A 25,816-nucleotide genomic window follows, 5' to 3' on the forward strand; every position below is an offset into this window, starting at 1 on the left:
CCTTGGGATCTGTGCCAGCTTTATCCATCTTTTGACGCTTAGCACGCGAACCGTCTTCGGAGTCAGAGCGGCGATCGACCATGGCGTGTAAAGGGTAAAAGAAGGACGGGGGGCCAGAAGTTGTTCGTGCAGTTGAGTCTCAAGTACTCGACTCCGCAAGTCAACTTTATTGACGGATTGAAAAAAAAGTATTCCTGATAAGGCAAGTCGGCCGCACATCGCCACAGCTGCTCCGTCTCCATTTCACATTCACCGCTTTTATATTCTGCCGCCACTTTGACCCCACGAACAGGTAAGGGACTGAATGATGGGATGGATTAAATCGCGACTCAGGGTTAAGACAGGGTAGGGTCGATCTCTTAAACATTTGGTGAGGGGTGAATGACACTCACTAGTCCGGGTATATCTATTATCTCTTCTTTTCTTCTCAGAATCGTTCCGGAATGGTATTCAGAACTTATCTTGAATCCATGCTCAATTGACCTGATATGCGGAACTAATCCTCCACACAGATACCGTGTCAAGAATAATCTCTCTCCAAAATCTATAATTGATTTCAGTCTCTCCTATCTTACGCGGAAACTGAATCGACGCTTTGAGCATACTGTGACATATTTATTTATTTATTTTTATTTTTATTTTTATTTTTTTTTTGCAAATTAAAGAGGAATTTTTATTGTGACATTGGAAAAGTTCGTTTTGTTTACTAACATGGAAGGCTTCAGCAACCCAGAGGATATGGGTCCTAGTTTTTGCATTGGACAACATGAGAGCAAACGCACAGTGCCGATTACGACTCAGGTCGTCCAGGCAGCACACGAAAGCAATGTATGAATGTCAAAATTCCGATCCCCCGTTCTGTGTGCTAACGTCTACTCTCGATCAGTATGACATGCTTACCGCCCCTATAACTACATCTCATTTCCATTCCCGGGTCCTCAGTATGCTCTCTTCGCACCTGTCCAATGTACAGGCAGCTTCTCCTGATGTTCATGGAACTATGGCCACGACGCAAAATACACGGCCCCTGGTCATTCCGCCGTTGGCACCTTCGGATACCCATTTGACTCCTAACGAAGCAATGACCCAGGTTGTGGGCGTGACAAGCTCATGGATCGATCTTTGTTCGCCAGACCCATTGATTGCAGATATATCCCGCCAGGTCCTCATGTTGGAGGTCGCTTATGCAGCCTTTTGTGGTATCGGATACCTTCTGATCCCGGGCCCTAAACTGCACCACAAGGGCCTGCACTCAGAAGGCGTAGCGTATTACGCAAGAGCGATACAGGATGCCATCAGCGTTGGTCCTTATATTCAATTTAACATCTGGCTGGGAGCAGTTGATAGTCCGGATCTCGAGGTCGACGAGATGGGCGACCTAGCTCCCCTTGCCCGGGAAGAATACCTTGTAAATTCGGACGAGAGACAACTACCGAAGGAGGACCCATATGGAACTTGGGAGGCTTGGGATACCATCAGGCGAACTTGTAAATATCACTCAAGGCTTTTCGTAGGTAAGAATGCATCGCCCGTCATTCCACAGGCAACTCTTGGGTTTCTGCTTTTATCAGTTGGGTTAGGCTACGTGTATGATGCTAAATCAGTTTTGCTAGCGCTCTCGTTACAGAAACACCTCCCTGCGATGTCTGTCCAATCTCGGTGGCACTCAGAGCCGGTTCGCCTGCTTACATTTAATGCCAATTCCTTCATCAAAAATCAAAAGGGTTACCCCGTTTTATCCAAAGCCCATCAATCTTTGATCGCTCGTTTTATGCGTCTTCGAAGCCCGCCATGGATTCTTCTGTGCGATGTCGGTACTATCCCAGGTGTAGACGCTGACAATTCTCATGCCACCAACCTAGAGGGCGCCGAATACCCGAGTCTCGCACAAGCAGCAGTTTCCAACAAGAAGCATTACGACCCCACACCCCATCTTTCATACATTCGAAATCTTCAGCAGCGGCAGCCAGCTCGAACTGCTATCGAGAGGTTCGGTGTAGGCTACCAGGACTATCTGCAAGCCCCGCTGCAGCCACTGACAGTCAACTTGGAAAGTATCACGTATGAGGTCTTTGAGAAAGACCCTATTAAGTACGAATGGTATGAACGCGCTATTGCAAAAGCCTTGAAGGACTGGGCAGAGCAGAAGAAGCCCACCTCGAACCCAGATGGCCGAGTTGTTGTCGCTGTGGTAGGCGCCGGCAGAGGCCCGCTAGTCACCCGAGCTCTTAAAGCGAGCGCCGAAACAGGCGTTGATATTGACATGTGGGCTGTGGAAAAGAACCCTAATGCCTTCGTTCTCCTCCAACGTCATAATGCTACTATATGGGGAGGAAAAGTCACCCTTGTTCAGTCGGACATGCGAAGTTGGAAAGGACCTCGAGTTGAGAAAAAGCTCTCTAGTTCGCAACCCTCAGCACCGGTGGGCCAGTCTCTCGGCATAGAAGATTCAATGCTTTACGACGCGGAGGCCGACCCGAAAAACAAAACACAAGCTTCTGAGGCGACAGCCCATAACCCTGTTCCCGAGCTTATGCCTACTACTATTGATATCGTGGTTTCCGAGTTACTTGGCTCATTCGGTGATAACGAGCTTTCCCCTGAATGTCTAGACGGCATCACTCATCTTATCAATCCGGTTCATGGCATATCTATTCCCGAGTCATATACAGCCCATCTCACACCTATTTCAGCCCCGAAGCTTCATGCTGATGTTGTTCATCAAACAATTTCCAACCCTGCAGCCCCAGAAACTCCGTACGTGGTGATGTTGCACGCCGTCGACTTTCTCTCTACGAACCAGCCTACCATGCTGGGCAACACCACTGGCGAGGGCAGCTACCACAGCAATGTACGGTCCTCCATATCGACACTCCCTGGAAGCGAAACTCCGGCTCCGTTTGTACAGACTGCGTGGTCCTTCTCCCACCCTAATAGGCATATCCCTCCACAGTCTCCCTCCACATCGACAATCTCCAATGCGCATAATGTGCGCCGGACGCGCTTGGCTTTTCCTACCCAGAACCGTGGAGTTTGCCACGGTTTAGCTGGTTACTTTGAGACCGTCTTATACCGGGATGTTGAACTTTCGACTAATCCCGTTACCATGGACAGTAAGAGCGCGAATATGATCAGCTGGTTTCCGATCTACTTCCCCCTCAAGGTGAGCAATTACATTTCCCTCTAGAGCAGAGGGACCAAAAAAAGCTAATGAGTATCACATAGACCCCCCTCAATGTTCCTGATAATGGTGAGGTGGTGGTAACGATGTACAGGCAAACGGATGATCGGAAAGTCTGGTACGAGTGGATGGTCGAAGTCTTTGCTCTTGAAGGCCACATGGAACCCCCGGCCCCAGAGTACATCGCTCCTGTTATGAGCGGCGCCCGAGGCGGTTCTCCTAGTGCCGAAGGCAAGCCGCAACAGCGGAAAAGCAGCGGCCGTAGTGGGATGCGCCGTGTGAAGGTGGGGATGAGTGAACTGCACTCGAGCATCAAGGAGGGGTGCCTGATGTGAAACAGCCGATTATGGTTGTAGTAGACTTAGGCCGTGTGAATTCCATCATCTGTCATGTGCGGATGACGTCGTCTCGCAAACAGGAATATGGAGAACACAGTGATTTGCAGGAGATAGAGCAAATACAGTTTTTCTGAGTAGTAGCATGGTTTGGGTATCAATACCTCCACCAACTGTGTTTCCTTATTGATCGAATATACTTTTGTATCCTAATCATGGCTTGTACTCAACGAAACTCACTGGATAACCAAACGATCAAAGCTATGGAGGGGGAAGGGAGCTGTGTATGCCCGAGCATGCATGCGTCCACCTCAGTTTCCCCAAGTTATGATCAATACTCATAGTGGTGGTTGATGATTCAGCCTCTTGTGCTACCGATAGGCGCCAAAGAGTTGAGTCAGGTGAACGAGCTTGGGCCAAACGGAAGGCAAACCGTGAACAGGGCGCGCATGGATAAAAGCAAACCAGACACGGAGTACACTGGATGCAGTTAGTTACACCTGCACCTACGGGACACCTGTGCTTTGTACGTTTCGCTCCAAGAAGAAGGGGGGTGCAGATCAAGGGTGTGGTTGAGCAGCAGGAAATCAATAGTGCGACGAAACATGCAAAAGAAGGGGTCTTGGAAGTCTTGGTACGCTGACGCTGTGGGATTGTTGAGTTATTGGCAACGTGGGTGGGTGGACCGCTATGGTTGGTGACGCTGATCACCGAAGGCTGTGGTTGTTATCGGTGCATGGGATGTGGTTCAAAGGTTCTGATTAGATGTTTTGATTACCTGTAGAGTATTGCTTGGTTCTTCAAGCAACGTCTTGGTTCGACTACCAGTCTATCCGATATCAGTTGATCTAGTAATTTTACCGAATCGGAGAATCTTGATTGGTATTCTTTTTAGCATTTAGAAGGCGGGAGATTCTCCTTTGAATTCGCACAGCGGACTACGCGGTAACTTATATCAACCGTCTTAAGTAGGTTAGTTATATGTACTTTGAGAGGTCCGAGGACTGTTGAGACAACCTTGTCTTGGGAGCGAAGGGGGAGTAGTGCTTCTAGAAACTCGCCTTATCATAAGCCTCGGAGTTAGCAAGGCGTCCGCTGGACGCCCGAAGGGGAGTGCCGAGTCCTCTTTCAATGAGTCTCCCTCCTGGATGACCGTATCGTTACAGGATCGTCACAGTCAGATGCATCACCGATACTCGGGATCTTACAGAGTTACTTCAGCAATACACCGGTTATTACCCATACTCCGGCCAACCATTTTGCATTCCGATCACCTGTAAGACCGCGTACCAAACGGCCGGGGCCCGTCACCATTCCTTCAGGTGTACTCCGGAGTATGATGCATCTTGCGAGGCAAAAAAAAAAAAAAAAAGGGTTCCCATACTAAAAAACTAGTCTATCAATCATTCATACACTTACTCCACACAAGGAGGAAAAAGAAATTACACTCCCACACACTTGCTCTTCTCCCTTCCACCTGTAAGATCTGATTATTTCTATTCTTATCAACGGACGTCTGCACCCGCCTCGAATTTTCTTCCTTCCCTTACTCTATCTCCATGACTGCATGTGTGATTCGTCGCTCGACCATCGCTCCGAAGGTCGTGGGTTGACTTACTACTACATACTTGTACCCTCTATCTACGAACTGAACCTAATTACGTCTTGCTGTCTCCGCAATCATAAATTGCCTTGACAGCTTCCGTTATCCTTCTACTTGTTCTTCTCCTTATTGCCGATCGATTTCCTTACTCCCTCCATCTTACACTCACCAAATACCGACTTGATTTCCTTCGCGCCTTTACTCTCCCGCCACATACAGACCTGAAATGGTTCACTCAACGGGCGAGGAACGCGCTGTACACCTCACACGAGAGGCGATTGAATTAGTAGACGCTGGTCATCGTGAAGTATGTGTGATCCATATCTCATTTCTTCATGCCACTTTCCTCGGCTTCTTTGGTTTTCTTTGGCTTTCTAATGCTCTCCGCGTTTCTTCCATTGTCCCGCTTTGTCAACACTCTGTGTGGAGTTCTTATCGATAATCCGCTAACGTATTTCTTTTCAACCCGATCACAGGCTGCCTCGCGGAATCTCCGAGAAGCCCTCTCTTTAGCCCCAGACAATCCAGCTGTCAGAGAAGCTTTTATCAAAATCCAGGAAGAGGAGACAACTGGTCACCATTTGCTCGATCTTTGCCGGCGTTACACTTCTCGCAAAGACGAAAGTGCTGGAAAGGATGCCGCCCTTTATTTGCGCACGGATGGTCTCAAACCTCCGGAGGAGGTCGCCTTAGAATGTGCCAAACTTTTGCTAGCGCACAAAGCACATGCGTTATCTTCGTTGCAAGATGATATCATTTCAGGGTTGGTTCGGCAAAATGCCAGCGTTCGTCAGTTTTTCTCAGACAAGCTGCAGATTTCCGTGACTACGTTCTTTGATGAAATGTACGATAGAGGCGACGGCGCTGCAGTATGTCTCGATACCGTCGTCTTGGATCCCTCAGTATGGCCTTCTGAAGCTGCTCGCTTGCATTGTGAGCGCGAGCTTTTCCTGTTGTTCATCGCTAAGCTTATGGAGTCAGGCCATGACTTAGACGGTCGCTCTCTCAAGGGAATCGCGCGACTCCTTGCTGTTGATGCGTCTAAGTTGCAGGACCAAGTTGATGATGAAGAATTGGATGTAATCCTGTCCTCCTTGGATCATAGGCTGCCCCTTGAATGGAGGAGTCAAGCTACTTTAGCGACCGTCAAGTATCTTGAAGCCTCCCAGGAAACCGGACAGAACCGATTCACAAAGCTCATCTCTGCCAAACTTTCCAAGGCGCGCGTTGATGACCATATCGTCGCGTTTTCGGCTACAGCCGCTGTTTTCCCTGTAATCCCGGAGATCGCGGCTACTCTGTTTTTATCGGAAGAATTCATGGCCTCCCTAACACCCGTATCTGCTAGAGATGCCAAGCGCCGGAGGGTGGAGGTTTCAGTGTTGGAACTCCTGAATGCTGCTTGTATCAACAAGGCCTGCCGCGAAGCCATCACCAAGAATTTCTCTGATTGGCTTTCTCACACATTGACGAACGGCAGCGACGAGTCGTCCGAATTGGCAGCGGTGGTATTGGCTAAGATACGCGTTTCTGACAAGGATGCATCGGGATTTAATGGTCAGGTGCAGGGTGACGATGCCAGCGTTGCTGAATTGGTTGGACGGTTTAAGACTATAATGTCAAGTCGCAAGGGTGAGAATGTTCAAAACGTGATTGAGGGCTTGGCATACTCATCCGTGAAGCCCATTGTGAAGGAACAACTTGCCAAAGACTCTACTTTTCTGCGGGACCTGGTCAAGGTCTTGCATGAGAACTTGAGCGATTCGTCGGTTCTCTATGGCGGCCTAATGATAATTGTGAACATCACCCAGTTCCTTCCGAATATGAGTGAAGAACAAAAGAAGATGTCTCAACTGAAGTCGTATGCAGAGGCTTCTCCCGATGCCCGGGCGGGCCCAAATCCCCTCGAGAAGGACGAAAACGTTATCTCTCGTTGCAATACCGCCATTGAAGCTGGCATCATGCCGCTTTTTATTGAGTGCAGCAAATCAAACCTCCCCTCTGTCCAGGGCCTTGTAAGCAAGATCATGCTTTCACTGTCCCGGAATCAGAAAACCAGAGGAACCCTAGCCCAGCAGGGCGGTGTCAAGCTATTGCTCAATATTGGCAATTCGAGACAGGGGAGCTCTGGTTCGATTACAAACGAAGCTGTGCCTAATGCCTCCCACGCACTGGCCCGCATTCTTATCTCCGTGAATCCGTCACACGTGTTCCCTCCATCTGGATTTCCGCAGGTCACTTCGGCTATCCGACCCTTAACTACACTTCTGGTGGTCCCTGAGACTTCAGCGGATCAGCCACGCGATCTTTTACCCATTTTTGAAAGCCTCCTTGCGCTCACGAACCTCGCTTCTCATCCGGATGAAAGTGCGCCGGATGCCATTGTCCGACAGGCATGGTCAGTGATCGAGGATTTGCTGCTTTCCAACAGCTCCTTGATTCAACGGGCCGCATGTGAGTTAGTGTGTAACCTGATGACTTGTGAGGCTGGGATAGTGAAGTTTGCGGACGGCTCTAAACGGGCAGGGCAACGCCTGCATATTTTGCTAGCTCTTACTGACACTGATGATATTGCAACCCGGAGAGCCGCTGGAGGTGGTCTAGCTATGCTCACTGAATTTGATTCCGTGGTCGCCGCCGTCTTGGACAAGCCTCGTGGTGTACCGCTCTTGCTACGTCTTTGCCAGGAAGATGATGAGGGGTTGTTGCACCGAGGGGTGGCATGCGTGCGGAACATGAGCTGCATCGCATCAGGTGATATTGGCCGGCGCGCAAAAGAAGCCCTGAAGAAGGGCGGTGCGGTTGATATATTGACTAATGTGCTGAAGAAGTCGAGGAATACCGCGGTCCTCCAAACAGGGGTTGAAGCATTGAAGCCTCTTGTTGAGTGATGTTTTCGAATCATTTTAGTTCCATATGGGTTCCCAGTCTGTCCTATTTCTTGCTTGTTAGCGATTGATTGTTTTATTCAGGCGTGGGCTAGGGATGACTTGCTATGGTGTTTTTTGTTTTTCTGGCCTGCGTATCGGCGTTGCTTGTCCTTTGTAGCTTCTGCAGGCAGCTTCTTCCTATTTCCCATTCTGTTATCTTATGATTTCCCCGGTTTATGAGGGCCAGGAACGGGCTCGGTGTCATTTTCAGTTTGGCCATGAGGGCACATGCGCTTTACCGGGTCACTCATAGACCAGAATGACTGATGTTTGTGATGTATTCTCAGTGGGCTACCTAGAACGTTACATGATACAGTTTCGATATGAGTTTTCAACTAAAGATTCTTTTCCCCTACTCACTTGCCATGCCACTATCCACTAGTATTATCTCACGAACCCCAGACCGTCTCCACCCTGAACGATACCCATGCTCTTACTCCTAGCACGTCTCAATTTCTGCTTCCTCTCATCCGAAACACCCTGCGCCAACAATTGCAAGCCTCTCCCCGCCATCCACTCAGCATCAGCAAGGACCGACTCAACCTCCGCCTCCCAAAACCCCGTCCTCGGATAATATACACTCTCAGGCTTCTCCCACTTCCAAACGGGCGCCAGTCCACCCCTCAACAAATCCTCTGACTCGACCCCAAACACTGTGATAACAAATATGCGAAAGTCAACCTTCCCACAATTCCTACTACTAGTCGTATCACTACCACCACCTCCTCCTCCTCCTCCTCCTCCTCCTCCTCCTCCTCTCAGCTGAGAAATAGCATCATCAACAGCCTCCCGATTCCTCTTCCCTTCAACCAGTGACGCAAAATAACGATGCAGAGCAAGAGAATCACAGACGCCCTCTACGGGCGGAGGAAAAGTCCCTACCTCTTCGAATCCGCGAATATAGTGTAATTGGGCCTCAGTGAGCTTTGTTAAGATAGCGATGGATGAGTCGTGGTTCCAGTAGTGGAGGACCGTGGGGAGGATCTGGGCGTCTTTGCGGGTGATGCTGATGAGGAGGGTGTGGGGGCGAATGTGTGTTTTAAGGTCTGGGTCTTCCAGCTGCGTGGTGGTGGGTTGTATTGCCTATTGTTTAGTTTCGGGGGTTTTGTTAGATTTGGTTTTACTTGGGTTTTCGGGTATGGGATAGTATGGGATGGGTGGACTAGGGGGATGTACATTTACTAAGGGGCTTTGTTCGGGTGGACCTGGATATGGTGGTGGTGGTGAGGTTGCCATCTTGTTTGTATACTTGGGGGGGTTTGTGGCGTGTCTTTTTTCTGGTCCTGGGGGTTAGGAGTTAAATCACTTATATATAGCGCTTACATCCTTGTTTACCTTGGATCTTAGTTCCGTTCTACTCTTTTGTAGGGGCTTCTTCTTGTTACTGGTTTTATATACATCACTTAAACATTTTTCTTTATATCAGAGACACGGATACCTCAAGAAGATATACTGGAAAATGAATTCCATTACTTCAAAATGCTACGATCGGCGAAGTCTGGAATCCAGTAAATAAATCGTAAACATTAAAACAAGGATCATATGCTCCGATAACCGAGCCCCTCATCTCGATCACGGCTGACGCTGCAAACCGACGTCAGAGTCGGAGAGCCGGGATGACCATGGGCGGTGATGTGCTCCTATTAGTCTTATGCATTATTGAGTTAAACGCAACGCCCCCCCGCCCTCCCGGCCCACCACTGTACCTTTGCACTTACCGTACTTTGTGAGTTGGTGAAACAGGTTTCAGATTATGGTAGGTATGTACAGTACATGTGCCGAGATAGAGTGAAAGCCAGGAATATGGTTGTCACCGGGTAGAGGTAACGGTGTCTATTATGACGCCGACAGGCGGTTATTTTGGTGGATAAAGTCCAGCATGATCAGCTGAATGGAACGTTGGGGAGGGGGAATGATAGCGGTTAGTCTAGAATAAGGAAGCTACACAGTACGTGCGTTAGGTGAGGAACGATTGACGATGGTGGGCAAATAGTTCGACTCTTATAGAGTGGAGGCTGGCCAATCAGGGCGGTCCATTGCTTCGGTGTACTGGTCATGCCGACATCTCGTACCTTAAATACCCATCGTTGGTGGGGTTGTCGTCTGGAAGTAAAGGAAAGAATGCCGGTGATAAAAAACAGAATTCAATTGGCACCGTGACGAGTGATGCATCGAGCTGGTGGCTGTTTGTCCATGTGAGGTGGGAAATGATAGTACTCCAGAATGAGTGTGGCAGGGATTGAGAGAGTACGGGGCAGAATTAATGTAAGACTCGGTAAATGATTGCTCTCGAAAATCTCAAAAATAATCTCGTTCATAGCTCAATACTAATAGTACTGAATACTAGCTTCTATAAAGTCCTGGTATTATGTCTGCCCTATTTTGGGTTGTGGATCTAGGTATATTTTGTGAATCCGTGCAACATAGTAAGCAATCAAAGTGGGCGACACTTGACAACATGGCCAAAGGAGTCAACTCCTTTTCTCCGCACCAGAAACAGAGCAAGGGGGAAAGAAGTCATTCAGAAGAACCCTAATTTCGAAAATTGTTCCATAACTCTCTTCTTTTCCCCAGAGCCTCTTGATCCCTTGCTGACTCCTCCATACCTCTTGGTTTGTTTTAAGGGGTAGGGAAGGGCATGTGACATGCAGGGAAAACGCACGAGAAGGGCCAGAGGATTCGAAATGGAAATGGAACACGACGGTGTCCCCACCCCTCTTAACTCATCATTTTGTTTTGAGGGAGCTGGTGATGGGGAATGAAAGAGATTGACCAACTGAGTTCCACCGGCGGTATGCAACACGAACTCTGATTTGGCCTGTGGAAAGCTCGGATCAAAGTCTCGACCACCTTGAGCAAATGGGATGTTGTCTTGATGTCTCTCGTCTTCTCCGACGCTCCACGGCCCCTCTCCCGTCCCCGGGAGTATGGATCATGGAGGGAAGCATTTATTGTTTAATTCATTATGATACGGAATAAGCCCTGGAAGCCGTGGGAGACTATATATAGCGGTGGCGATCCGGAATTGAGGGACCTTGACAATTCCTTCACAAACCCACATATAAGTTAATTGGTTCTGACACATTCCCACTCGAATTACTTTATTGTGTCCTTTGCGACCGGGATTCTCACCTGAATTACGTTGCATTCACCTACGACCGTTCTACTACTGGATACGGAGGCTGAGGGCAAGTGTTGAATTAACCCTACCGTCTCTTCCCATCTGTAAGGTACAATTTTTTTCGCTGGTCCCGAGATCGAATCCCCCGGAAACAAACAGTGTGGCGCGAGCAAATCAGAGATCGCCCGCCTTGCACGCCGAGCATTAATTCGCGGAGCTCCATTAATTTTTGATCCTGAAGATTTAACGTTCCGCCTTCCCGGGCGTGTGCTCTGTTTGGTGCATCTCACTCGTTATTGCCCCTGTTGCCACTTCTGTTCTGTCGTTCCCTGGTTCCTTTATTACTTCCTCCGAAGGTATTGGCCTCTGTTTCCTCCATGTGCCCTGTCGTTGAGCCTCTCAGAGATCCACTTGGTGGATGTCGGGCTTAGTATACCTTGACCTCCCTCCCAGTAAAGAAAGTCAAATTCTTTTTTCTTTCTTTTTTTCTTTTTCTTTTATTTTTTATTCACCGTATCCGAGCTCCCTTACCGCACATTCTCTCCATATCGGCGTGTCTCACCGCAATTTTCCTGACTGGTTGAGCTTTTCACGTGCTGACTCCGTCCACGCTATAGTATCATCTTGGACACTCCGCTCTCTCTTCCACACCTTTGCGTGTATTGCCATCTACGCGTTTCAACATCCTTTCTTAATTCATTATAACCGTGAGAGCCTTTTCCATCTTGGCACAGAGACAGACATCTTGCGCAATGGCTTCTTTGTAAACTGACAAATGGCGCTGCCGCATTCGAAGTTTGAACTGTCCTTTTCCTTTGTCCTTTTCGAATCCGCCTCTAGTTCTTGATCTATTCCGCCACTTATCTATATTTTTTTCTTCTCAAGCCAGTATCTGAAAGGGATTGTGTAGAAAAAAGCTTTGGAGGTCTTCAACTGAGACACTGTTATCGAGAGGAGCTTACAGCCTGCTCATCTTCCTTGATACAGAATATACCCTATTGTGAACCGCCAGAAGAAAAGCACACCATGAAATTCGGACGCAATCTTCCTCGGAATGTCGTTCCTGAGTGGAACTCCTCCTATATCAAGTACAAGGCGTTGAAGAAGCTTATCAAGTCGGCGGCAGAAGATGTAAAGGCTGGCCATGAGGCAGACCTTGCCGGTGAGCGGTTTCTTTGATCTCCACGTATCTGGACCGCGTAGCGGTCTTCCTGACCTTATCCCCTAGGATTCTTTTACTCCCTCGATCGAAATCTCGAGGATGTCGACTACTTCTATAACAAGAAGTACTCGGATTTTGCTCGCCGCCTTAAGTTGTTAGAGGACCGGTATGGCCAATCTTTGGATGCTGGCCACCGTCTTGACTCCGAGGAGGTCGAGGACCTTTTGGCTGCCTTGCTTGAGCTACGCGGTCAGCTGCGGAAATTGCAGTGGTATGGTGAAGTCAATCGCCGTGGGTTCATCAAGATCACCAAGAAACTTGATAAGAAAGTAGGCGTCCATGCGCAGCGGACTTATCTAGAATCGAAGGTTGATCCATCCCCATTCGCCTCGAATGCGCGAGTCACCGAGTCATTGAAGAAAATCAATGACTGGCTCTCGATACTTGGTGAGCAGAAGGTCTCAGACGATGCCAGCTCCACTCGCTCTTCCCTCTCACTGAAGAGGGGTCCGGCTCGCCCGCACTTAAACCTGCCCTCGAGTCTGCTTGTCGCTGTCGACGAAGCATTACGCAAAGATGACACACACGTCCTCTTGGAATTGCTGGAAGACCTTAGAGCTTCTACGGACAATCTTGGAGGAAACATGTTCCCCAAAGTCCTCGAAAGCCTTTTGCAGCGGTCGATTTACTACCGCTCGAAATCTTGCATTTCCGCCCTGCTCGACAGAATGGATAGCCTTGATGATGAAGATGATATCAACAAGCGTAACTGCATTCACAGATTAGTGATCTCGATCGGTCGGGCACAGTCCACAACTGACTCGGAGGAGTCAGCCTCAATGGTCCTGGACTTCCCCCTTGAAACCTCCAATTATATTACACCCGCTGCCCTACCAACACTGCAGCCTCCTCGGAATGTAGTGAAGGAGTCGGATCACCCTCAGCATTTGGATAGATCAGATCCGTCGGTGTCGCTTCTACAACACTTGCTAGACCAGCTCCGACCTGAGCAACGAACTGCTTTGCTTTCCAAGGATATCTCGGGTCGTACACCTTTGCACTATGCTGCTCAGTATGGGTTCAGAGTTGTTTGTGAAGTCATCATCGAGCACCTGCAGGCATGGAATATGTTTGACGTTTCTGGGGGTATCGATGGGCCGCACTGGCAGGATAATGACGGTTGGGCCCCTCTGCATTTGAGTGTAGTTGGTGGTCACCCATTAACTACACGCACCCTTTTGGACGCTGAGAACTGGCGGGATGCCAGTCTGGATAAGTCGACCACCCGGAAACAGGTCTCGAAATCAAGCGCAGTACTTGCGATGGCCACAAAGGCAAACTTTGTTGATATCGTCAAGCTTTTGGTAGATGCAGGAGTTGATGTCAACTACCAGGACGAGCAAGGCGAAACCGCGTTACATGTTGCAGCCCGGTTTGGACATCATATGTGTGCCAAAATCTTGTTAGACGGCAGCCATGACCAAAAGGCGGATACTGAATTGGCTGAGCACACATATTCTTGGACGCCACTCTTCATTGCAAGTGTTGATGGATCGTTGAGCGTTGTAAACCTGCTGATTGAAGCTGGTGCCGACCTTGAAAAAGCCGACTCCTCCGGGTGGACTGCAAAGGAACATGCGGCGTTGAGAGGCCACCTAGACATCGCTCGACGTCTTGCTGAGCTTACGCCTGAGCCCGATGTCGCGGAAGCTGAGCCCGTGATCCCGATTCCTGTAGCCTCCTCGTCTCCTCCAGCCCCATCCTCTTTGATTGAGCGAAGATCTAATACCAGCACGCCCTCCGGGAGTTCTAGTACGCGGGATGTTGAACCTGTTAAATCTTTTGGACATAGGTATCTTACCGACGAGGCCATGATCTTGGTGAGCCTGGGCACCATGGATATGCACAGGCCCGTGGAAGCAGTTAACCTGGATCGTATCCCAATGGAGAACGCTCATTCCACCCAGCTTGATACTGCATTGTCCATCGTGGTTTCTGCCAATGGGGCTCATGGAGAACCTGAGATTATCGATCTGCCTGTGCAAGACAATATCTCGACAGAGCCAATCGTTTTCCATACTGCCGATGCGACGAAAGTTAGACTTCTATTCGACCTCGTCCCGACTTATGCTGGTTCGAAAGACCAGGTGGTTGGGCGTGGTGTGGCGTTACTCTCTAGCATTAAGCAAAGCGTGGGCTCCAATCGCATCAACCTGAAGGGTGACTCGACCGTGCCTATTGTGGCTGCAAACACCCTGGAAGTCATCGGCACAGTCACATTCAACTTCCTCATAGTCACGCCTTTCAAGCACCCGAACATGTCCATCACCGGTGACCAGACATATTGGAAGAGTATGAGCTCGACCATGGTCATTGGCCATCGTGGATTGGGCAAGAATATGGCTAGCCGCAATTCGTTGCAGCTAGGTGAAAATACGGTGCAATCGTTCATTGCAGCCGCGAACCTTGGCGCATCTTATGTCGAATTTGATGTACAGCTGACCAAGGATCATGTTCCAGTTATTTACCATGATTTTCTCGTTAGTGAAACAGGAATCGATGCGCCTGTTCATACGCTTACGTTGGAGCAATTCCTTCAATTGGGTGACAGTGGCTCGTCTCGCCGATCTGGCTCCCCATCCCAGGCGCTTGATGCTCTTGGAAAGGATGCAAACACCTCTACTCCTCGTCAACGCTCAATGTCTGTCGGCGGTTCGGAATATGACCCTGCGGAATTAAACGAGAAAATCAAGCACACTCGCGATTTCAAGAAGAAAGGCTTTAAAGGCAATACCCGAGGCAATCACATTCAGGCACCCTTCGCCACATTGGAAGAACTTTTTAAGAAACTCCCCAAATCTGTTGGATTCAATATTGAACTGAGTGAGTTATATAACCCTCCCTAGAACAGCTACGAGACGATCTGACTGAGATCGCCAGAATACCCCATGCTCTATGAGAGTGAGGAAGAGGAGATGGATACCTACGCCGTGGAGCTGAACTCCTTTGTGGATACGGTTCTTACCCAGGCGTACGAATTAGGTCAAGGCCGCAACATGATCTTCTCTAGTTTCAACCCTGACATCTGTCTGTTGCTCTCCTTCAAACAACCCTCCATCCCAGTACTCTTCTTGACGGATTCGGGAGCCTCCCCGATTGGTGATATTCGCGCCAGCAGTTTGCAGGAGGGGGTCCGGTTTGCGTCCAGGTGGAACCTACTCGGTGTTGTTTCCCAGGCCGAACCACTGGTACTCTGTCCTCGACTGGTCCGAGTGGTGAAAGAGTCTGGGCTTGTTTGCGTCTCCTATGGAACTTTGAACAATGATCCTGCGAATGTCAAGGTCAGTGTGTCTGACTGTTAGCCTGTATGTTAGGCTTGGCTAATATTTTCACAGCGCCAAGTGTCCGAAGGCATTGATGCAGTTATTGTCGACTCTGTCCTCGCCATCCGAAAAGGTCTTACGGAGCATCAGAGCAATTCGATCACTCCTCAACGCAGCCCACTCGTCCAACCTACCCCAGTTGCCCTCAAAGATTCTCTTCAGATACCCATTCTCAACCAAGCTGAGCAGAAAGAGGATCGCCTTCACATAAAGCCGGACGCTGTAATTTGAGCATCTGACATTCCATAGGCAATTCAACATGCCATCACGCCGAAGGCATGGTTTTTATACCGTATTTGGAATTTAGTGAGATATAGATGTTTAGTGTTGATTTTGCAATACATGCTTGAGCCATACCTGGTCACTCTTGGATGTCTTTACAGGAAAGATTACCCAACATAATATATCTAGAAAATTTGCTCCCATCTAATCACAGATCTTCAACAGAAAGACAGGAAATAAACTGCTTTGGGCAACTAGCGACAGTTGATCCTATATTCACTTGCCGCTACCAGCCGTAGACATACCATTCTTCTATATCAGGCGCAGGAGATCCAATCCTGTTACATGAATACCAAGAGTAGCGTTCTTAAATGTGGTACTCGATATACTAAAGTATATGAAATGAGCATATGCCCTAGTTCAAGGTCACGTGTACGGCAATCATCGGCATGACCCAAGATAGAGCTAGAGCTTTGATAACGCTACCGCCTCCCAAGCCCGTATCTTCCTCTCCCCAAGTCGACCAACGGAGAGCAACTACCCAACTTCTCCCGGTGTCACGTATCAGTTCGAACCAACCGATACTGCCTGGGCTGAGACGGGTGGTTGGGATCGAAACCAACTAAACCATCAGTCTTTCAAACGCCGACACCATCTCAAGTCTAATGATGTTATGAGTTGACTGGTTTTTTTTTTTTTTATTACTTGGCTCGAACTTCTCTTCCTCTTTCGCATATCTCCTTTTAATACCAGGTTATGTTCTGTTCATCTCTTACGAATCTATACAAATCACTGGACAAGACCATACCATGAACGCCGTGGATGCGACAGAGCACTATGAGACGAGTGCACGCGGTAAGATCCATCTCAAGCTATACAATAGTTATAGCTCTGCAAAAGACGACCCCAGCTCATATATAATGGCCCTGAAGATCCTGCGCCCGCCCTCTTAACCGTCGTCCTCGACACGAATCCCCACGCATGGGCCCTCCTTGAGGATTCCCTCCCGCTCTCCAAGGCGATCGCAAACATCCTGGTCTTCCTCAATGCCCACCTAGCCTGTAACTACGCAAACGAGGTGGCTGTAGTAGCCTCCCACAGCCAAAAGGCGGCATGGCTGTATCCCCACGAGAGCCCAGTCACGAAGACAGCGCAAGATGCCGATGGCGACGTCTCGATGAACGGATCGTCGACCTATAATAATACCACCGAAGGACCAGGGCAGGTGAACAAGTACCGACCGTTCCGGATCGTGGAGGAGCAAGTTACGCATAATCTACGAGAACTGATGGCGTCGACAAGCGGGCCGGACGTGAAAGCTAGCAACTCGACGATGATGGCAGGGGCGCTTACGCTGGCTCTTAGTCATATTAACCGGCGGAGTATTGCGTGGGCTGAGGCCCATGGGGCTGATACGGCTGCTGAGGCGTCGGGTGGTGGTCCATCTAGCGGTGGACATACTTCGGGGACGGACACTGCGGAAGGGTTGCAATCGCGGATCTTGATCATATCCGTCAGTGGTGCCAGTGATTCTGCGCATCAGTATATCCCGATTATGAATAGTATTTTTGCCTGTCAGCGGCTTCATATTCCGATTGATGTGTGCAAATTGAGTGGCGATGCGGTGTTTCTTCAACAGGCTTCGGATGCTACTAAGGGTGTCTATATGTCGTTGACTGAGCCTCGAGGGCTATTGCAATATCTAATGATGGCTTTTCTGCCAGACCAGCGGTCGAGAAGACATCTGGTTCTTCCGACGCGGGTCGATGTTGACTTCCGCGCGGCCTGCTTCTGTCACCGACGGGTTGTCGATATTGGTTTTGTCTGTTCTATCTGTCTGAGCATTTTCTGCGAGCCTCTGGAGAACGGCAACTGCCTGACCTGTGGCACAAACCTTGAAATGGGTGATTACGGGGCTAAGCCAGCCGTGGTCGCCCGAAAGAGGAAGAAGAAGAAGCGCGTGAACGGTCCGTCGGGCACAGCTACACCTACGCCTACGCCTACACCAGGACCTTGACAACCTACTCCTTGCCAAACAATGTTTTCTGATTCATGGAGGAGGGCGTGTGACAGACGTTAAGAGTAAAGTTACGTGTCTGCTACCTTTGGTCTCAGACGGTTTTAGCACGTCGCGTTACAAAGAACATATCCAGCTTCTATTTGGTATCCTATTACAGATACGTGCGGGAGGCAGTCACAAACTCCGGTCGACACACTCTGACATTCCACAAATGCCCTTCTCGAGAGTAAGACAGTTTGAAAGAGATCCCCCGCTACACAGGCAAACAGAGTGGGATCTATAGTCTTGAGGATTCTGGTCAACATCGCATCTCAGTTTCCTGCCTACATCGCTTGATTGATCGCCGAAGGAATGTTGAAGGCAACAACACTATCCAACGTTAGACAGACAGCAATTGGTCACTTGCACTTGGGTTGAAAAGTCAAGTTTAACTTGTATAATACACAAAATATATGAAAACATAGATAATAAGAGGACTTACCGTTATGAATGGCTATGCTGTAGTACTGGATACCTTGAACCTAACGACTTATGAGCTCAGGCGTGGTATACTTTGTAATTCTCATCATGAGGTGCTTCGGACCTACCTCTGTGATCGGTAGGCGCGACCGCCTTGTGCGATACTCCCATTTCCATTGCTGCGTGACATTACAGACACCGGCTTCTTGTCCTCACTGCTCATTGAAGCAAGTGCCTGAGTTGATAGCGTTTAGTATAAGAACTGAGCGATAAACCAGGGCTACCTACGAAAGAGTCTGTGTTATGGCCAAAACATAGGTATACTCCGTCGACTGTTTTCTTGACCGCCATTATTCCAATGGCACCCCGACAGTGGCTGTCTTTGACTCCTGGGTGGCCTAAGCAAGAGGGAGTTAGCCTTCTATATATAAACGGTGGATGCAAGGCCCATCCGTTACCCATGAATTCGGACGCTATCATTCCCCTGAGCGCTTCATCCTCCGTGACTTCCTCAAATGAACCATCTACGCACTTTCGTTGGTTGTAATAAATGCGTGAGGCACAGGTGCCAGCAGCCATACTTGTGGCAATGTGTTCGCCGGTTCCCGAAGTGACCGTAGCAACGCATGTTTGGTCAGGATCGTTGGGGTCTACTGGGATAACGGCAGTGCCGATGCCCACGAGCGCTGCAGGGCCAATCCGGCCACTATGTTTCATCCCAATGCCACCGGAGGATGATCCTGCCGCGATATTACCATGTGAATCGACTGCTATAGCACCAACAGTATCGCTAATTTGATCCATATTTGCGTAGTGGATATCCATGGCAACAGAAGGGGGCGTCGTCTCGACGTCCATATTGGGTCCAAGAAAACGAGATGCTTCCAATGACGCACTGCCTGGGATGGGGCTGGATTTTCGAGTCTGAGACATGATACCGTCCATATAGCCAGTGTCTCTTGCTCGTGGTGGTAGCATGAGAGTATTGCTAGAACCGACAGGTGAAGAGTCACCGGAATCCCTAAGGCGTGTATCACCTAGGCTGGAGCTAAGCGACGAGGCAGGCCGTATGCTGCTTGGTGAAGAAAGTAAGCGTGTCGGATTGACACTCACTGGTCGACGGATGAACGCCTTATGACGCTCATATCTAGCTGGGAACTGTTGCGCCTCTTTCAATTCGGCCGCTTCCAAATCCTGTTGCCAGCGCAGCCAACGCCCCTTTGCTTCTTCAGATATCAAACCGTCATGGGGCATCACAACTAGACCTTGTTCATATGCAAAGCTTGTCGCGCCCTGTCCCACAAGGAAGTTGGGAGGCACTCTTTGCAAAGTCAACGGCCTTGTTGATGCCTCAAGGACGACCCGAGCCAATGAGATTGGATTCTTGACTTCTATAACTTTATGTCAGTCTACTCCAACACTAGCTAGTGCGAAGCAAGGTCTCCTCGCAAGTACGTACGAGAAACAGCGCCAGCCGCACCACTTCGGCCCAGGTGGTTCACGATAGTAGCGTCGCATTCAACAGCGCCATCTATGGTTAGGTTGCTGCCGTAACCTGCATTTGTAATTTCGGAATCTTCCAAGAGCATAATGGCGATTTCCACGGCATCCACAGCTGATCCACCATTTTTGAGCATATGAATTGCCACCTTCGCCGCGCTACTGAGGGTTAGACATGCCAGAGTATAGCACGATCAGAAAGGGAGCTGATGGCGCCTGTGGGGGGTCAACAACTCACTTCTCACATGTTTCTAGATGTAATTTTTCGTTGTGCGGACTATGAAACCCAGCTCCTGCATGGACAAAAATGGCAGAGACATCGTCTCTCCGTGGACGGCTCATTGTGCCTTTGAGTTGGCTTGTCGACGAGAGTGGAAAGTCGGCGCGTAGCTTTGCAGCCGGTTGTTGCGGAAATAAAAAAGGTGGAAGACTCCACACAGTTTGGGAGCAACTGAAGACCAAAGCTCGTAGCGGAGACTGGTGATTCAACATCCAATTTACCAGAGTGTAGAGAACACACACCGTGGAAACATCACTTCAGCCGGGGTGGCTCTCCTTTGAACAACAGAATCAGTGCGAGTAGGTATATTTCCACGATGGTCAGTTGTTAGGGAATTGCGTTTATTTCTGTGTTAAAATGAAAAAGCAGATAAGGAGGACAGGGTTTTGGCAGAAATGATCAAGTGATCAATGAAGACAAGGTGTGTCGAGTTGAATGAAGGTGGTAGGAAATATTAGAGACAAATGAATAGTGTTTAAGACTAAAGGCATGGGGATATCTATGAACAAACTTTTAAAGAAGGGTACTAGTAAGCACTAGGAATACCTGGACGGTATTTAAAAAAGAAGGTCTTTGAAGCAATGAATGTGTAGGATTGTAGGTACAGGAAGACAACACAAAATATAGGCGGAGGAGTGAATGCCACTGTTTTGAATGGTTCGCAGTTCCTTCCGAAAGATCAGTCATTCAGACTGAGAGGCAGTTGCCTCTTGTGAGTGATCTGTAGATGTCATAACTTACAAACAAGAAGGCCTTACGGATACAAAGAGAGAAATCTCATAAGAACTATTTCCAGAAGAAAAGAGACAAATATGTATAGAGAATATATCCTATAGTTCGAGATAGTTCAGAAGTAGATTTATATGCGGGCGGCACATGACTGGGACTTGGCATCGATATCATCAACCTCAGGTATCCAAAATTACCGTACGGAAAAGTTACCTACCTAAAACAATGGGCATACGTATGTGACTTAAGGTACAGACGGTACACTTACTACTAGCTACTAACTACTTGCCCGCCTCTCCGTCCTTCCCTCCCCTCCTCCGCTATTCGAACGACCCTCTCCCTATTCCAGTACCCACTATACCTCCTCTTCCATTTTATTATCTGCTTCCTTGTTTCCCAATTATTCGCCAACCCGACCGGTAGCAGGTTATTCTAATCACGACTTGGGAGAAAGGGGGAACATTGGACCTGTGTGCTCCAGCTCATCCGTCATGGCGTCCCAAACCCCAGCCGTTGTCATGGACAAGTATGTTGTTCTACACCGTCAGATTCCGCCCTCAGGCGATGAAGATAGCTAACTCTGTATGCTATTGTGTAGCGGTACTGGATACTCTAAGTTAGGTAGGTTGAACCATCCCAGTCTCTATCGCTCAAGAGCCGCCCAACCCCGAGCTTCAGGCTGAGCTCTAGGCTGACGAATAACCAGGTTTTGCCGGTAACGACTCGCCTTCATTTGTCTTCCCTACCGCAATTGCTACCAAATCTGGTGCTGGAAGCACCAAGCCTCCTGTTGCGAACAAACCCGGGTTCTTGTCCGCAGGTGGTGGGGCAAGCTCACACTTGTCTTCGAAGCGTGGTACAGAAGACCTGGATTTCTTCATCGGCGATGAAGCTCTAGCTGCTGCCAATGGTCCCGGATATGGAATCAATTACCCCATCCGACATGGTCAGATTGAGAATTGGGATCACATGGAACGGTTCTGGTCGAACTCGATCTTCAAGTACCTGCGCGTCGAGCCGGAGGACCACTACTTTTTACTCACTGAACCTGTAAGCTTGTTCTTGGATTCAATCGCTTCTCCGTGGTTGCTGTTTGCTATGGAGGAAATGACATTTGCTGATATGTCCCGGTTGCACAGCCCCTGAACCCTCCCGAGAACCGTGAGAACACTGCGGAGATCATGTTTGAGTCGTTCAACTGCGCTGGTCTTTACATTGCGGTTCAAGCCGTGCTTGCCCTCGCTGCCTCGTGGACTTCTTCTAAAGTGACCGATCGATCCCTTACAGGAACCGTTATTGACTCGGGTGATGGTGTTACCCATGTCATTCCCGTCGCGGAAGGCTACGTCATCGGATCCTCTATCAAAAGCATACCCATTGCCGGTCGAGACATCACGTATTTCGTTCAAAGTTTGCTTCGTGACCGAGGCGAGCCCGATAGCAGCTTAAAGACCGCCGAGAAGGTCAAGGAGGAATATTGTTATGTGTGTCCGGACATTGTCAAGGAATTTGCCCGCTATGATCGCGAGCCGGATCGACTTCTCAAGCATACCGTCACCTCGCCTAACGGCCGGTCCGTGAACATCGATGTCGGATATGAGCGTTTCCTTGCTCCCGAGATCTTCTTCAACCCTGAAATCTACTCTTCCGACTTTCTGACTCCCCTGCCCAACGTCGTCGACGGTGTCATCCAATCCTCTCCTATCGATGTTCGGAGAGGCCTTTATAAGAACATTGTCTTGTCCGGAGGATCTACGCTATACAAAGACTTTGGTCGGCGTTTGCAGCGTGATATCAGGCATCTGGTCGATGCTCGCATTCGCGCGTCCGAAGCTCGCAGTGGTGGCGCCAGGAGTGGTGGTTTGGATGTGGCCGTGGTGACGCACAAGAGGCAGAGACATGGTCCATGGTTCGGAGGTAGCTTGTTGGGTCAGACCCCGGAGTTCCGCAGCTACTGCCACACCAAGGCAGAGTACGATGAGATAGGCCCCAGCATTGTCCGGAGGTTTGCCCTTCTCGGAGGGCCGGGCAGTTCGTAAATAGAGGAGATTAGTTGTCAGTGTGTCCATTAGCTCTTTGTCAATAGTTTTCTTTTCTTTTACGATGTCCCACAGCTCATCTCAATCTGACGCTGCGCGTTTTCATGTAGCTGGATAGATCAGAGGGCAAAGTCCCGACCTGATACTCACCCCCAATGTATGTACATATACACCTGACCCTCATGAGCGAGCTCTTTTCTGGATGCTCACATATGAATAAAAGTGGAAACGTTCAACGTCTACCACTGCCTGGTACCTCCTCCCACGACGACCTAGCTTCAACATTTCTCCATCGCCAAAGTCAAGAATAGTGGGCTGTAAAGGGGCAATGTAAAGAGCATTTAAGCAATGGAAAAATCCACCGCAACGAACTTAATTTAACGTTAACTGCCTATCTATAGCGACAATCCGCAGAATCCTACCGACAGTCCATTTACATCACCCGGTACATACCTTGTAAGTTAGGCTGTTAAGGTAAATGGGCTGTTCGCACTTATTATATCTTTCGCATGTGTGTATTAGATGAGGTCTCACACTCAAATAAGACAGAAAAATTCCCAGGTATTAAGAGAGTCTTGGTGAAAGATACTAGTGGACGCGAGATGGAATTCTATTAGCTTAGATTATTCCAAGCGTACTACTAATAGAAGTAGTGTATATATGTATGCATGTGATCCTCAAGCTATACTTAACCAGCTGAACCCGTGACCACTGCCTATAAGATAATTTACTAAGGGATATGAAGCTTCAGTAGCGATGATGTATTTATCATTTGCCGTAGATGCCTAGGTATTATTCACTATATACATACTCACACCATGTCCAATCCTGTCCAGTGGGGCAGAAGCAAAGACTGAATCATACTTTAGAGAAGAAAAAAGACAGAAACATTATTTTCTGTTTCATGAAATGCTCAGTCATGTACAATAGAGAATCGTCAATTAAAGTCTATGCTATGTATGTTCTTTTATGCCGTAGCCAACGCCGGTTGAAGTCCAACAATTCCACTCAAGAATGTTAAATATATGCCTTGTGTGCTATCGCATTTATTTTTCAGAATGTAGTCTTGTTTAAAATTGCCACACCTTCAACGTGGCCTGTTTGAGGGAAGAAATCGAAGCCTCTGATACTCTCGATCTCAAAACGAATGTTCTTTTCCTTATCACCCTGGACCATAACCGCCACATCCCGCGCCTGAGTGTGCACATTACAACTCACATAGACGATGCGGCGAGGCCCAAAAGTCAGAAGCTGGCGGAGGAAGTCATCGCTGCAACCCTTGCGGGGCGGGTCAATGACGAGGAGTGTCTGGTCGGGAGGATAGGGTACGTCTTTGAAAAGCGTGGCGGCATCTGCCGCAGCAAAGCCAGTGTTGGGAAGGGAGTTGGCGCGTGCATTCTCTCGTGCAGAGACAATAGAATCTCCAGACACATCCACACCAAGGCTTGACTTGAAGAGCGGCGAGAGGGTGATTGTGAAAAGACCGGACCCGGAATAGGCATCTAGAAGGTACTTAATCGGTTTGGAGTCTTCTTGGGTGTGTTTTGGTAGCGCAAGCTGGCGGATGTATTCTGTGAAACCGGAGAGGATGGAATTGTTGTTTTGGAAGAAAGCACCGGCTCTGTTGCTGAAGAAGTAATCATCGATATATTCGACCGATGTACCATTGGGATCCGTCACACACCGTTTCTCTTCGGTGTACTTCTCTCGTTCGATTTGAATCACATCTCCTGAGTCCTCGCCCACTTCAACCTCACGGTCCTTGACCGCTGAACCAGGGTCCACATCATCTTTAGGAAGTCGCGCGGTAGATTCACGCAGCAAAATAGTTGCGCCTTTAGTGTATTTCCCAATGTTTTCTGCAACCCTCTTTCTCTCACTTTTCAGGCCCTTTCGCACAATATCGGTACCCAGAGGACAATCTTCAATATCCAGATCCCGGCGCTGGTTCTTCATAGTAAATCCGATGGGTGGTACTTCTGTATGGGGTTGTTTAGGGGCTTTGCTCCTCCTATTCCCGCCGGGACCCGCAAAATGTGGCGTCAACTTCGTGCGATAACCATATTGCAGAGGGGAGGGGAAGGTGTCGTCGATGGCCGGAATTAACTCCGGGATCAAGCCGGAGAAGTTCGCATAAGCCTTTTCCACAATGCGCTTCTTATGAGCCAGCTGATCTTCATAGGACATCATCTGTAGCTGGCAACCGGAGCACTTGCCAAAGTATTGGCACCCTATCCCGGCATCATTTCGCTGAGCGCCTGGCTCAACCACTTTCAGGAAATCCGTCAAACTGTACGACAAGTTAGGAAAATGCCGTATGACCTTCACTAATGCTTTATCGCCGGGCACGGTAAACGGAACGACGTAGACATGATTCGCATCCTCGGACAACGCAAGGCCATCGCCAGTTGAAGATATCTCGGCGACCTTAACTTCGATCTCGGTAAAAGTCTCCGGTAGAGAAGAAGCCGGTGGTGGTGTGGAAGCATCTTCTACACCAATCTCGCTCTCAGGCTTGTGTTTCCGCAGAAGGTTGTCGATATCGGCTTGAAGGACTTCATCAAACCCACTGCTCTTTTCTCGGTCAACCTTGGACTTCTTGCGCCGTTTCGCATTCATATCTGGACTCTTAGGAGAGTTTTGCATTATGGTGGAGGAGAACGGCGCAATGGGGTATGGACGGTGGGACAAGAGAGACTTGGAAAAGACGAGATATTCAGCCCGCAAAGAAAGAATTGAAGAGTAGTGTTTTCGCGATAGGGAGAGACCCGCCCTAAAAGCGAACATATATAATAGACCAAGTCAGAAAAAATCTAAAGAGCAGAGGAATTGTTGCGAAAGAGGAACAGAAA

At 48.9% G+C, this 25,816-nt stretch overlaps 7 protein-coding genes across 7 annotated transcripts; 4 read left to right on the top strand and 3 right to left on the bottom strand.

The window, feature by feature from the left end:
• Positions 1-421: 421 nt before the first annotated feature.
• BDV27DRAFT_16377 (protein arginine N-methyltransferase) lies at positions 422-3,758 on the top strand. Its single transcript, XM_032073587.1, has 5 exons — positions 422-446; positions 513-828; positions 887-1,514; positions 1,614-3,163; positions 3,226-3,758. The coding sequence occupies exons 2-5, from the start codon at positions 712-714 to the stop codon at positions 3,514-3,516; spliced, it is 2,586 nt and encodes an 861-aa protein (XP_031925669.1). The 5' UTR covers positions 422-446; positions 513-711; the 3' UTR covers positions 3,517-3,758.
• A 1,176-nt stretch (positions 3,759-4,934) lies between these two features.
• On the top strand, positions 4,935-8,408 carry BDV27DRAFT_131248 (UNC45-central domain-containing protein). Its single transcript, XM_032067593.1, has 2 exons — positions 4,935-5,426; positions 5,596-8,408. Exons 1-2 carry the CDS (start codon positions 5,346-5,348, stop codon positions 8,008-8,010), a joined length of 2,496 nt encoding a protein of 831 aa, XP_031925670.1. The 5' UTR covers positions 4,935-5,345; the 3' UTR covers positions 8,011-8,408.
• Positions 8,409-8,418: 10 nt separating this feature from the next.
• BDV27DRAFT_166060 (uncharacterized protein) lies at positions 8,419-9,311 on the bottom strand. The gene is made up of 2 exons (XM_032074099.1): positions 9,226-9,311; positions 8,419-9,132 (listed from the first exon to the last, which is right to left on the bottom strand). The coding sequence occupies exons 1-2, from the start codon at positions 9,283-9,285 to the stop codon at positions 8,434-8,436; spliced, it is 759 nt and encodes a 252-aa protein (XP_031925671.1). The 5' UTR covers positions 9,286-9,311; the 3' UTR covers positions 8,419-8,433.
• A 7,131-nt stretch (positions 9,312-16,442) lies between these two features.
• On the top strand, positions 16,443-18,447 carry BDV27DRAFT_131253 (TFIIH/NER complex subunit TFB4). The gene is made up of 2 exons (XM_032067594.1): positions 16,443-16,792; positions 16,870-18,447. The coding sequence occupies exons 1-2, from the start codon at positions 16,747-16,749 to the stop codon at positions 17,952-17,954; spliced, it is 1,131 nt and encodes a 376-aa protein (XP_031925672.1). The 5' UTR covers positions 16,443-16,746; the 3' UTR covers positions 17,955-18,447.
• A 3-nt stretch (positions 18,448-18,450) lies between these two features.
• Positions 18,451-20,258, bottom strand: BDV27DRAFT_159609 (threonine aspartase 1; the record flags this gene model as incomplete). The annotated part of the gene is made up of 6 exons (XM_032072896.1): positions 18,451-18,478; positions 18,545-18,651; positions 18,705-18,814; positions 18,875-19,807; positions 19,876-20,075; positions 20,155-20,258. 6 exons carry the CDS (start codon positions 20,256-20,258, stop codon positions 18,451-18,453), a joined length of 1,482 nt encoding a protein of 493 aa, XP_031925673.1.
• Positions 20,259-21,215: 957 nt separating this feature from the next.
• BDV27DRAFT_131257 (actin-related protein 3) lies at positions 21,216-23,206 on the top strand. The gene is made up of 4 exons (XM_032067595.1): positions 21,216-21,451; positions 21,524-21,546; positions 21,632-21,975; positions 22,065-23,206. Exons 1-4 carry the CDS (start codon positions 21,417-21,419, stop codon positions 22,962-22,964), a joined length of 1,302 nt encoding a protein of 433 aa, XP_031925674.1. The 5' UTR covers positions 21,216-21,416; the 3' UTR covers positions 22,965-23,206.
• A 679-nt stretch (positions 23,207-23,885) lies between these two features.
• On the bottom strand, positions 23,886-25,809 carry BDV27DRAFT_131258 (tRNA (uracil(54)-C(5))-methyltransferase). The gene has a single exon (XM_032067596.1). The coding sequence runs from the start codon at positions 25,749-25,751 to the stop codon at positions 24,018-24,020; it is 1,734 nt and encodes a 577-aa protein (XP_031925675.1). The 5' UTR covers positions 25,752-25,809; the 3' UTR covers positions 23,886-24,017.
• Positions 25,810-25,816: the final 7 nt, after the last annotated feature.

The sequence above is a fragment of the Aspergillus caelatus genome (assembly GCF_009193585.1).
Source record: "Aspergillus caelatus strain CBS 763.97 unplaced genomic scaffold BDV27scaffold_137, whole genome shotgun sequence".
NCBI classification, from domain to species: Eukaryota; Fungi; Ascomycota; class Eurotiomycetes; order Eurotiales; family Aspergillaceae; genus Aspergillus; species Aspergillus caelatus.

Coding starts and splice junctions, on each gene's coding strand:
- BDV27DRAFT_16377 (XM_032073587.1), top strand. CDS start 712: ATGGAAGGCTTCAGCAACCCAGAGGATATGGGTCCTAGTTTTTGCATT. Junction 829..886: donor AGGCAGCACACGAAAGCAAT/GTATGAATGTCA, acceptor ACTCTCGATCAG/TATGACATGCTTACCGCCCC. Junction 3,164..3,225: donor CGATCTACTTCCCCCTCAAG/GTGAGCAATTAC, acceptor AGTATCACATAG/ACCCCCCTCAATGTTCCTGA.
- BDV27DRAFT_131248 (XM_032067593.1), top strand. CDS start 5,346: ATGGTTCACTCAACGGGCGAGGAACGCGCTGTACACCTCACACGAGAG. Junction 5,427..5,595: donor TAGACGCTGGTCATCGTGAA/GTATGTGTGATC, acceptor ACCCGATCACAG/GCTGCCTCGCGGAATCTCCG.
- BDV27DRAFT_166060 (XM_032074099.1), bottom strand. CDS start 9,285: ATGGCAACCTCACCACCACCACCATATCCAGGTCCACCCGAACAAAGC. Junction 9,133..9,225: donor AACAAAGCCCCTTAGTAAAT/GTACATCCCCCT, acceptor ACTAAACAATAG/GCAATACAACCCACCACCAC.
- BDV27DRAFT_131253 (XM_032067594.1), top strand. CDS start 16,747: ATGAACGCCGTGGATGCGACAGAGCACTATGAGACGAGTGCACGCG. Junction 16,793..16,869: donor CTATGAGACGAGTGCACGCG/GTAAGATCCATC, acceptor ATGGCCCTGAAG/ATCCTGCGCCCGCCCTCTTA.
- BDV27DRAFT_131257 (XM_032067595.1), top strand. CDS start 21,417: ATGGCGTCCCAAACCCCAGCCGTTGTCATGGACAA. Junction 21,452..21,523: donor CCAGCCGTTGTCATGGACAA/GTATGTTGTTCT, acceptor GCTATTGTGTAG/CGGTACTGGATACTCTAAGT. Junction 21,547..21,631: donor TACTGGATACTCTAAGTTAG/GTAGGTTGAACC, acceptor ACGAATAACCAG/GTTTTGCCGGTAACGACTCG.
- BDV27DRAFT_131258 (XM_032067596.1), bottom strand. CDS start 25,751: ATGTTCGCTTTTAGGGCGGGTCTCTCCCTATCGCGAAAACACTACTCT.